At 39.7% G+C, this 12,026-nt stretch overlaps 1 protein-coding gene across 12 annotated transcripts in view; it reads right to left on the reverse strand.

Moving 5' to 3' along the window:
- Positions 1–12,026, reverse strand: part of ANKRD44 (ankyrin repeat domain 44) — a 146,099-nt gene that overhangs the window by 12,528 nt on the left and 121,545 nt on the right. For 11 of the 12 annotated variants that reach the window (XR_015699338.1, XM_087734776.1, XM_087734770.1 and 8 more), the window contains 6 exons: positions 11,567–11,638; positions 8,330–8,531; positions 4,325–4,403; positions 3,168–3,285; positions 1,922–2,138; positions 1,097–1,184 (listed from right to left, as the gene is read on the reverse strand). Coding sequence is in view for 11 of the 12 variants with exons in the window: in XM_087734776.1 (XP_087590902.1) it covers positions 1,097–1,184; positions 1,922–2,138; positions 3,168–3,285; positions 4,325–4,403; positions 8,330–8,531; positions 11,567–11,638 (776 nt within the window). In the remaining variant the exon portion in view is untranslated. The remainder of the gene's footprint in view (positions 1–1,096; positions 1,185–1,921; positions 2,139–3,167; positions 3,286–4,324; positions 4,404–8,329; positions 8,532–11,566; positions 11,639–12,026) is intronic. The other variant, XM_087734772.1, reaches the window with a different exon arrangement.

Below are 12,026 nucleotides of genomic sequence, written 5' to 3' on the forward strand. Positions count from 1 at the left end.
GACTGTAGAAGGGAAGCCTACGCAATAGTAACTCCTATCACTACTTCTGGAAGGCATTCATTCTTCCCATAAAACACAGAATAGAATACAGTCATTCTAGTTGTTGGCAGAAATTAGGAAGGTTTGCATTTGTTTTTTCAGTGCTTAATTCCTTACTCTTCTGATGGCTTACATGTTTTAATAAGCGTGTTAGGTCCGACAGACTAAAGTAATCTTGCATTTAAAAAAAAAATTCATTTGTAATTATGTTATGAAAAGTTACGATTTTGGTCTGTCAGAATTCTTCCCATATGAAAACATACTGCTTTATTGAATAACGAATACATATAAAATACATGCATGGAAGAAGATGAATACCTCATAATAGCCACCACCTTTTCGTTGTTCATAATTAATATGAGAACTTTGGATACAGAGTCTGCCTCTATAACCGATCAATCCCTTTGGCTAGGACCTGGGTAAGAAGTACCAAACCTTCAAGACAGAGATTATCTCAGAAGGAAAAAAGACCATGAAGAAAATCGGTCTGGAAAACACTCAGCTGAGGATGTTTTGGAAAAAATATGGCCTGCACAGAACACCATTCTAGCATGACATAGACTGTTGTTTCAAATCCTTCCTTCATTAACGCTTTGTTCCCAGTGCTAAAAAAAAAAAAAATCATCTTGATTCTGACAAATTTCTTAACTTCCAGCCATTGAGTTTCAAAGGAACCTCAGAAGTTCATATTTACAGGGACCAAGGCACTATAGCCCTGGTCATGGCCTAAGAATGGAAGAGCTATGAAGTTCCAGCCTGTGTGAAGAAAAGGCACAGGTCTGTAGTTGTAAGCAAGGGAAAAGAAAGTAGAAAGGGAGCAGAAACGCAGCTATTTAATTACAAGTCAGAATTTCATCAAATAGCCTAAATGTATGAAATTTATGCAAAAATACTCTTTATTGTACTACTTTTTCAGCAGAAGTACCATTTTATTATCAGCTTTAAAATTATTTGCTCATGCAAATAATCTAAAAACAACAACAAAAAGCTTTTTTCTCACACTGCTATTTTTTCCAAATATATCCTAAAGCATTTGTTACTGGAGATTTCTACTTACACGGCACAGTGCAATGGAGAGAAACTGTTACCATAGAATGTGCGGAAAAATTTTTGTTCCAATAGTACCTCTATGCAGTTTTCATGACCTGTAAGAACAGACATTTCACAGTGTTGCACAAAACAAGTAATTCACTTAATTCATATTAGGCTTATACAGATTAGAATTTAACACTAAATTCAAAGTTGAATACAATGTCTGTATAATTTTATCACATAAGAGCTTATAAACAGTTTTGTTTTTTTTTTTTTTTTTATGGCAGCAGCAAGATAGATCCAGGCTAATATTAGCACTTACTGAAAAACAGGAAAGGAAAAAATTCTTTTTTGTGTGATGTTATGTATGTTGCCTTACACATCTCCAAAGATGGTCTTAAATGATGGTATTAGGAAACTTTATCCTTATATTAAGCAACAAGTTCAGATTATCCAGTTTAGAATAATCAGTTCAGTTCAGAATATCCATCTATTCACGTGGTCTCTTGCATCGATAAATAAGAAGGTGACACCTCAAAGGAGCATTCGCGGCCCCACAGAAATCAATGAGAATGTCATCACCGACGTCAGTAAAACCAGAATTTCACCCTGGCCTCCTGTGACTGGAAGTAAATGAGCTGCAAAGCCCCTGGGAAGTATTGCTGGAATTTCCTTGGCTTCTGAACGGGAGGGCGAACATAGCAAATGCTAACTACAGGGAGCAAGTAGAGGGGAGATAATTTTCCCCTTCATTTCAAGCTTCTCGAAGTGTTAGGCTGCTTTGTCATCATGTTTCCCTAAAACTGAGGCCACATTTGGCCTTGGCAAAAGTCCGCAGGGAGAAACTTACCGTTGTAACAAGCCCAGTGCAGCGGTGTATAACCTTGATTATCTTTCAAACTGCAGTCTTCCTCTGAAAGTGCTATCTGCAGTAATTCACTCAGCCAAGTGGCATGACCCCGAGCTGCTGCAAAGTGCAGAGGTGTTCTGCCTCTGGCGTCTTTACATAAAATAGATACTTCTTTCTCTAACAGCATCTGAACACACTCTTCGTGCCCAGTCATAATCTGATAACAAAGAAATGAGTAAAGAAGTTGACATAATACAGATTCTTGCCCAGGAAATATGGAATATGACCGATGCCTGTGGACATGAAACGGCCTGGATGGGATTCAGAAGGCAGAGGTGAAAGCCCTGTGCTCCCATGAGTACCTATGATAACTGATACACTGAGGTGTATTTGGTGCTGTCTTTCAAAGGCATTGATTCCTAGTCTGTGGAAGAGACTCCACTAAGTGAGGTGCAAAAGCAAGGAGGAGTTTAAGACTAAGGAAACAGATGAACAAGGGGTGAGGTTCAGAAAACGAGAGTCTGGCTTCTCAAAACCATGTACGAATAAGAGAACTGAGGGAAAAAAGGATCAAGAATATCATCAGAAATTGGAAAAGCTGCTTTAACAGCTGGCCAGCTACTATCAAGGACCTCTGCATCATACATAGGTTAGCTTTGGTATCTTGGTCACGTTCATGTATTGCTATCAATACAGAACAGAAATGTTATGCCATAGCTTTTATTATGGACAGGTGTTGGACTCCTAAGCTAAACTGCTCACTGCAGTTATCATAGAGTTCTGTATAAATATCATCTCTTGCATCAACTTCACATGGGGTAAGAAGCAGACTCCTCAAAAAGATTGGATCTGCCTGGAGTTTCACTGCCTCCAGATCAAAACTTAAAGCTTACTTTTTACACCATCCTCCCCAAGAAAAATGAAAATAACTGCTGGGCAGTTCTTTTAAAGAAATTATTTTCATAAGGTGCTCCATTATATGAATAATGGCTGCCATTGTAAAGTGTCTAGGTCCAAGAAAAATCGGTCTAATCAGTATTTTATATAATTAATTAAAGTGAATGTGAAATAAAGGCAAAAGCAGAGCATTACTGAGAGTAGATCTGTCCTGCTTTTTACCTCATTGACTGTGCTTGGTCAGGTTTCCAGACATTTACAGCATTCTCTACATTTGATATCCCTGTATTTGTAAGTGAGTTGTAGTCACAGTAAAACAAATAATTAAGAATCATAAAAATTAAGTCACCCCTCGATGTAAAGCTGTGCATCCCAGGAGATCAGCTGCATCTACAGATGCTTCTTTTTCAAGTAATAAAGAAACAGCATCAATGTGCCCATATGCCACTGCAAGCATTAGTGGGGTTCTAGAAAAAAGCAAAAACAAACCAGTCACAGCTATAAAATGACATACTGCTTGCCTCTGCTAGCTTATAGGAATAGAGAAATCAGCAAGCCTTGCATTTCTCTCCATTTCTATCCACAAACCTGTTTCTTTTACCATACTCATCTATATAACACCCAAGTGAAGACCTTTGGTATGAAATTATTAAGATGTTTAACAACCAACTACCATGACTGAAATAGAAACAAACTCATTCGTAAGCAGTTTACAGAGCAACATCATTCAAGACAATCTGTTCTCTTAATAACCTACAATTACTGTCACCTCCAGCGACACACGAGCTTTACAATACCCAAGCACCGTGAATGAATGTACCTGCTAGTTACCGAGATGACAACCACGCAAAACATTTCTTTTGCAAATGCTGCACAATTGCTTAAAGGGGATGAAGGGACGTGAGGAAACTATTCAAGCCAAAATTCAATTTTTTTTTCTGGAAGGGATCTGTTCTCCTTCCAGTTTTAGATAAGACTAATACCATTTAAAATTATATGTATAGTCAGATATGTTCCAGGCACCCCAAATGAGTTTTTTTAAACCATTCCCATTTTCACTTTTAAAATATACTTTATTCTCCCTCTATAACTGTCATTTAACAAGAAGTATAATTTTTGTAGGAACATCTCAGATTCGTGTGTCACCTCAAATAAACATTCTGTCTCACTGCACCAGCCTAATATACCAACTAAACCCTGAAATAGCAATGTTTTAGAAAGCAAAAGACTCTCTATAGAAACATCTCAGCAGCTTGTTAGTTTTTATTGAATCTGGCCCTCAGCATCTATGAAGAATTGTTTAGAGTATGAAGCAAAGGCTAAGATTAATGAATAATCCCTTCCACATGGCTTAGATCAACTGAATGTGTGCTTTGTAATCTCTGCCAAATTCTACAAGGAGAAGTGCAGGAAATACAGTATTTCAAATAAATGCTTTTTTAGTAAGAAATCTGAGATGCTATTTGAATCACAGAGCTGAAAGAAAATCATCACAAAGAAACTTACTGTCCTTTGGCGTCTGTCACGTCAGGGTTGTCTGCAACTTCTAGCAACAACCGTAAACAAGGTGTATGGCCATTAATGACTATAAAGAAAAAAAAGGATGTTTAATTAAAATATGTTTAATTTCAGATATTTTTCCATTGGAATGCTTACGGATAAGAAATTTCCTTATAAACAAGGAAAATATTCCACAATATAAGAAATTAATATTCCCACAATTTTCATTTAACTTGTGCTGATGAAATGCTGAGCTTTTTTCCCTGACCTCAGTAAGATGAGGATTAGTTCTCTTACATACAAAAATCCCAAATGAGTAAAACAGAAATCGTGATTTTCACTGCTGCGGTATCTATTAAATCAGACAGCATTTCAAAATCCCTCAGAGTGAGCGGGCAGACAAGGCTTTCCGCGATCAGATCTGGAACGCAGTGCGAAGTACGTCGGCAAGGCTCGCTAATTTTGTGTGCACTGTAGAAGCAAGTTCTTCAGCGCTGCTATGAAAAACGAAGCATCTGCAAAGAATGACCAATGATACAAACGTCATATTTGTAACAGCACGTAACACCAGAGACTAAATTCCTTTGGGGTTTTTCCAGCTTTTCTAGTTATTGGAAGCCACAGCTACTTCTCAGAAAGGGGGTTTCCTTTTTAAAATGTAACCCATTGCTGTTGGAAAACAGCTCAGAGTTACTACATTTTGCACAGCCTGACACTGGAAACCCATCTGTGTGTCAGCTGGCTTAAAGGCTTCAGCTTTATACAACTCATGGGATGAAGGAACAGTATTTTCTTCTTTGAAAAACAATAATTCCTGTACTCAGTAGATAGAGATTTTATTCCTATTACAGCAAGTCATGCATTCACACTGCCTACACCCTGTGGGCTGAGGCAAAACCCTTGGACACCACCTATGTCACATCATTCTGGCAGAGAAATGGGCGGACATCATCACATTTAAATCACTCATCCAAAAATAATCTTAGTTGCTCTACCCAAAAAAAAATAAAAGATATTTTTAGTTATTTACCAGTAAGTAATGCCATATACATAACATGTAAACAGTTCTATGGGGCTGATGAGTCACTGGCTTGGGGGGGGGGGGGGGGGAAATCTGTTCTTTCTCCCAGCAGGAGGAAGAGAAATCATAACTTGTTCACACCAATGTCTGAAAAGGATTTTGGTAAATGAGTTTTAGAACAGATACTCCCAGAAACTCTTAGGAGCTGACCCAGCGATTGCTAAGCATTACAGACCCTGCAGGGAACATTAGTTTTGCCAACAGAGCTACAACACTAACGCTAGGGGAACATTTGCAATGGATTCCCCAAGCTAGCCAGAGGAAAGACTGGTGGTAATAAAATTACACAGGGAACATATAATTTAGGCGAAGGAAGTTCTCCATGTTATGAGGTCAGAGGAAGTCTGTTCCCTGAGGGGGACAGACAGAAAAAAGAAATACTTCATTAGGTGATTTCTCTCCTAAAGTTACAAATCCCTTTACTGAATGGAGCTCTGCAGAATCCTGTAATCCAATCCACCACTTCAGGTCTCCTTAACTGTTGTGTTCTGCAGTTGTGCTTGTGTAATTAGAAGGAATGAAGGCAAACACGTTTAAGGGGATGGGCAGACATGCCTTCTTGTTTCTTTCCAGTGCGCAGGCAATACACGCAGGTATTCACTTTCGTGTGTGCAAATGCGCACTGTCACTCAAGGAATTCAGCAAGAATTCTGTCTGATCTCTCAAAATACGCCAATTTACCTCTTACTCTTGCATTGCAAATAAAAAACGCTGGATACTGCAGTGGCACCATGCAGAGTTTCTGATAGGTGGCATCGTTCTTTGCTAAAACACTCCTAAACAAAATGTACTGTTATGAAACAGCATAATAAAAATCATCAGATTGCAAGTGGCTTTTCATAATAGTTGGAGATAGAAGCTTTATTCTGGAGCTAATTTTCACAGAACTCTGCATAGCTCTTCATCTAAACGTTGCCTTAATGGATATTTACCCAAAGTGTACTTATCTCCCATTTTAAAGCTTCCAAATTCGTGACAGTGATAAATTGCCTTTACTAAGAGTTCAGATATTCAACGTGTCTGCGCAGTATTTTTCCTTCTTACAGTACATGTTTTCTTTAGTGTCTCATTCCTGTGCATAGGGCTTTCCTGCTTCTTGCCTTCCCCCCCCCCCCCTTTTATAAATACACACCTAACTTATTTTGTTTCACTGCAGATTTAAATAACATTTTGCTTATATCCCTGGAATATTTTTTAAAATTTAAAATCTGATTTTTTTTGTAAGCAAAAAAACATCACAGGCCAGAAAAGTCTACAATGAATATTCCTACTGGTTTTACATGGAAGGCACTCATACTACAGTGACAGGGTCAATTAAAAAATAAATTAAAATAAGGGAAAAAAAACCAAAATCAGAATTTGTATGAAGGTAAGAAATGTGCATATTAAAATAACACCTTCTGTTCAACAAATCTACTCAATTCCCTTCAACAAATTCATATTTTAAGCCAAAGCTGCTAACAAAAATATGGCTTTGTTACCATTTACTCTTCTCAGTACTGCAGAACCCTTACAATTCAGCTGTGACAACAAGAAACCTATGTCACTATAACCAGATTTTTAAATAAATGCAAAATCATTGCTATAGTGATGATGTACCAGACACCTGGTCACACCTTGTTCATCATCAGACCCCAAGCTATATTTGAAGTGGCTATAAGAAACCTCTTGACCAACACAGCTCCAGTTTTGTGGTGGCACCGATCTTGATTTAAATTAATTAAACCAACAGTTTTAACATGGTGAGGATCAGCCGGATTTACTATTTTGTGTTTTTATCAAAAACAACTAAAACCTCCTCTCACTGAATTCTGGTCTCAGACTTCTGATATGTAAGCTCTGGTAGCACACCTCTGTATCATTAGTTTATTGTGGGGAGTAATGTACTCAGTTCTGATGCAAAATTTAAGAAGGCGGAAAGCATTTTTTAGTATGCTGTGAAGATCTATTGTGCACATTTTCTTCAGTACTGCACACAAAATTGATACTAGCCTATTTGACCTTATGCTTCCAGGTTGCACTTACATGATCACACACAGAGAACAAACTGGTATTAGAGGATGTATATTCAGTTTCATCTAAGCAAAATTAAAAGATAAACGGAAAGGCAATTAAGTCTGGCCCTGAAAAGAACTGCTATCCAATGAAGTATTAATTTTACTTCCCACTAGAGGTCACTGCTATGCTGTACTGAGCCCCTCGCTGAAGAGCCAGAGGAGCAACGTTCCCGTTGGCACCCCCGCATATTTATCTGACAGGTACATATTAAATAATAACCTTTAAATAAATGGCAAATTCTACATTTTCCAGTTAATTATGCACGTTGCATAATTAACACTCAACACATAAGGAATGGAGCAGACTCCCAGCAATAGCAAGTTCACAAGCTAGCTCAGGAGGAGGATAATGTCTGAAAGGGGGTGAATTTTTGTAGTGTTGCCCCTGCAAAAGGTTGAAAGTTTTGAACACCGGGATAACTCCATCACCAGTGAGAGCCTACCTGTATTTCCAACCCGTCTTCCCTAGGAGAAGCTGTGAGGCAAGTGTTCTCTCTTCCCCTGAATTTTTGGCTGAGGAACCATTAAGAGAAGGTGTTGTAGGGGAAACATCACACATCTTAAAAAGCAGGTGGTAATAGAGAGGTAAAGTAAAGTAGAGGCAAGCAGGTAAGGGCAGAGCAGTAGCGGTGTGGAAAAATATGGGATTCTCTGTGAGGGAGGACTGCACCACTGGGACGGAGGAAAAAAGACCAAGGAAACGAAAGATAAGAGTTAAACTGTAGAACCTCAGCAAACAAGCAGCAGTCCTCAGTACAAGTCAAAATCTCCTCCCGTTTAGAAGAAATGTGCATAGGGATACTAGGTCGGTAAAGGTAACTGCTTCTGTGTTGTAGCATTTATACCACAAGCATAACATAAGATCACACTCACCTGAGGCATGGAGGGGGGTCCTTTTGGTGACATTGTCTTTTACAGTGACAGAAGCACCCTGGCTAATGAGAGCTTCCACGCACTCTGCATGTCCTTTAAACGCAGCCAGGTCCAAAGCAGTACGTCCCTTCTCGTCCTTAATATCCAGATCTACCAGCGATTGGAGAAGTACCTCCAAGGCTTGATGATGACCATTATAGGCCTAGAAATATGAAATGAGTCATGTAAAGAACACAACTCTTGTCTTTCAAAGACTTTCACATAAAATGTGAATACAATCCATCATTGTCACAGTCTCCTAAACACAGTAGAAATGACACAGTTTTCTTGATTCCTTATGACTCTCTCTTCAACTTGAAAGGATTTTCCCAAATTATACTGTAGCCAAGAAACTAAAAAATTCCTAGTGTTTAGGGACAGAAATTATGATTGTTGACTTGCTCTGACCTTCTAATACAACCCAAGGTGAGGAATTTCAGGCAATGATTTGCCAATTCAGCACAGGCTAATCAACAATTTATTTTTCACATTCTACAGTATCTTTCAGGGAAATGTTTGCTTCAACAACTAGATTCACTACTGATGCTGGTCAGAGGTTGCATGGATTATCACCTAACTGGGTGCTAAATTCAACACATCTGCTAGTCTCCAACTAAACGAAAGCAATTATCAAACCAGATTTTTGTGCAAATACAAACACAAACTTGACCTGCTGTTTACAGCTGATGCTTCATGGACTATTCCTGCCAGTAGGATCATTTGGTAGAACAGCTACAGTGGACAAGTAGATGCACTTCCAGACCTACAGCCACATTTGGGCCAACAGCACACACACAGGTGACATTGCAAAACCCCAGTGGATAGCGCCAAAAACTGGAAACATTTCATTCAGCTTTATAGGGACTGATCTCCTTACTGTGAGACTCACAGAGAACATCCTTTTATTTATACGTGAACGTATAATTAGTATTACCCGAGTTGAAGCAATTAATGAAAACAGAAGAGAAATGCAAACATGAAGGAACCAAAGAGCCACTGAATTTCAAGGCTAAGTAGTGGCAGCAGCAGCTTGCTCCTATTGACCGTTGTCAAAAGTTCAAAAGAACAGGACAGTGCAGGGAACAAACAGTTGTTTCCCTGTTAGACCGAGACAACTACTTAAGGAAAGCAAAGGCAAAAGCAGAAAAAGAAAAGCAAAGGGAGATTATGGCACAGGGAACCCATATCTCAGAAAATACTCCAATGCAGTTGTCAGCTTTTCTTCTTCATGACAATTTTATTTAGAAAACAACTAGCAACAACCTGATCTTTGACACAATATGAGGTATCTATCTTGAAGGCGCCATGCAGACTGTATAGCCCATCCTCTCCTTGAAAGGATAATAAAGTTGACTTTTTCTTCTTGTTGGTTTGCCTTGTGCAGCCATTTATGCAACCATCACCATAATCACGCACCATAGCCTCAGAGAATGGCAGGTCAGTATTTTGTTGGCTGCCAGTACACCCCTTCTTTCTAAAACCAATTTCCACTCTAGGGTCAAACGTCTGTAAGCAGAGGCTTTGGTCACTGGGCTGCATCAGCCATTTGACAGGACTTCATGTTTTGGGGTAGGCTGCTGGCTTTCTGGATCTATGTGTGGAGACATTCACATGGACACTGCTGGGCCTGGGGAAGGATGACCACAGGTACCCTAAAACATGGGAGGGTTTGAAACAAATACCAGAGACGCTCCTGGATAGCTGCAATTGAACTGTGAAATGGTGGTTTTATGTAAGCTTTTTTATTTTTAAACTGTGGGTTTGGGATGCCTCAGGTGAATGAACTGCTGTTAACCAGCAACAGATACAAGAGGGAGAGCCGCTGGCAGTGTCCTTGCAAGGACTCTGCCCAAGAGGGACCAGAGAGGAAATGAGTTTGATGTCTAGCCTGCTGCAGGGCAAGTCCCTTCCCAGCACAGGAATTCGTGTTGGTGATAGTGCAGGCTGCAACTCCTCTTTGGGCTTGGGAGTGACACTCTCCTTCCTGCAGTCTTCAAATTGCAGGAAAAAAAGATGGGGAGAAGAGTTCAGTGACAAACTCAGCCTTTTAACCTAACTGTTGTGGCTCTTGTTCCCTCAGATTATGCATGGATAAGTCAAACGTCAGGTCAGAGCTGTTCTGGCTGACTGGAAGAGATATGATCGCTATAGAACTAAAACTTGCCCCTATTTTTGAGTAAGCAAGTTGCTTCCCTTTCAAGAGGAGGGCAGCTTCATGGTGACGTTGGATATTCAGTGAAGAGCCAGTCTGTGAAAGATGTATGAGGAGAGGCTGAGAGAGCTGGGACTGTTCAGCCTCAAAAAGAAAATGCACAAGGTGGGTCTTACCAATGTGCATAAACACCTGATGGGGGAGGAAAGAAGACAGAGCCAGACTTTTCCCAGGGGTGCCCAGTGACAAGACAAAAGGCAAATTTAAACACAAGAAATTCCATTTACTGCAAAGAAACCCATTTTTACTGTGATGGTGGTCAGACATTGAAATAGATTGCGTGGAGGCTGCAAACTCTCCATGCTTGGAGATATTCAAAATGTGGTGGGGCACAGCCCTGAGACAACTTGCTCTAGCTGACTCTGCTTTTAGCATGGAGGTGGGACTAGCTGATCTCCAGATGTCCATGTCAACCCCAACTATTCTGTGATTCTGCACAAGAAAACTGGGAAGAGGGATCATGAATCTTGAGCTCTTGGGAAAGGGGAGCTATTGTGATCTCTAAGGCCACCATGTGCTGGATTCCCTTTTGATAGCACAGTTTCCATGGCATGCTCCCAGGGCACTGCCGGGGTTTAAGCATGCTTTCCCACACCTTGCTGTGTACCAGACAGTTTTTTTGCACTCTGCACATCTCTAGGAGAACATCAGTGTATCCCATTCCATGATCAAAGCCACAGGCTCAAGCTCCGGCCCCAAATTTATAAACTAATTATAAATAAAAGTTGCAGCTTTCCATTTAATTTCACTTCAGTGTCTGTGTCTTCTTCTTACCCAAGTGTTAGAGTCAATAAGAATAAAGAGCTCCAACTGTCAAAAGATTAATTAACAATTTCAGCCCAGAACCTGGTTTTGTTACATCTAGGCCTACATCCCTTCCCAGCTTTTTCAAAACAAGACTATGATTAAACCTGCTTCAAAGACAGAGATTAAGGAATTATTCTATCAGCTAATGATCAAACACTTTATACATGTCTCATACTTACAGCTAAATGCAAAGGACTTTTCATAGCTGCAGAATCAGATTCCTCAAACATATTGTTGGTTTTCTCCAGAAGCTGGGGGGGGGGGGAGGAAAAAGACAGTCTTAAAACATCATAAATCAGCAGACAAAGATATATTTTGTCCTCAGATGTCCGCAGTGAATACTGAAGGACTCTAAGAAATAAATACTTCACATCCTTTTCTGTAAAGAATTTTCAAGTTTTTCGCCACAGGGTAAAGTTATAAAACTAGTTTTAAAGCTTGTCATGAACATCCTTGCGCTGATTAATTAGTTTCCCTGAAATCATAGGGCCTGCTTGGGTGAGAAAGGAGCCCTCAAAAGGAAGGGGTTGTGGAGCAGAGCCCCCAGTAAGTTTACATTGGAAAAAGCACAGTTCATGATTACAGACGTAACGCATATGCAAGCCATGTCTGATACAGTGTTTCAGATAATTCTGACAC

The sequence above is a fragment of the Nipponia nippon genome, unplaced genomic scaffold (genome assembly GCF_047370975.1).
Source record: "Nipponia nippon isolate SJK-2023a ecotype South Korea unplaced genomic scaffold, ASM4737097v1 scaffold_5, whole genome shotgun sequence".
Taxonomy (NCBI): Eukaryota; Metazoa; Chordata; class Aves; order Pelecaniformes; family Threskiornithidae; genus Nipponia; species Nipponia nippon.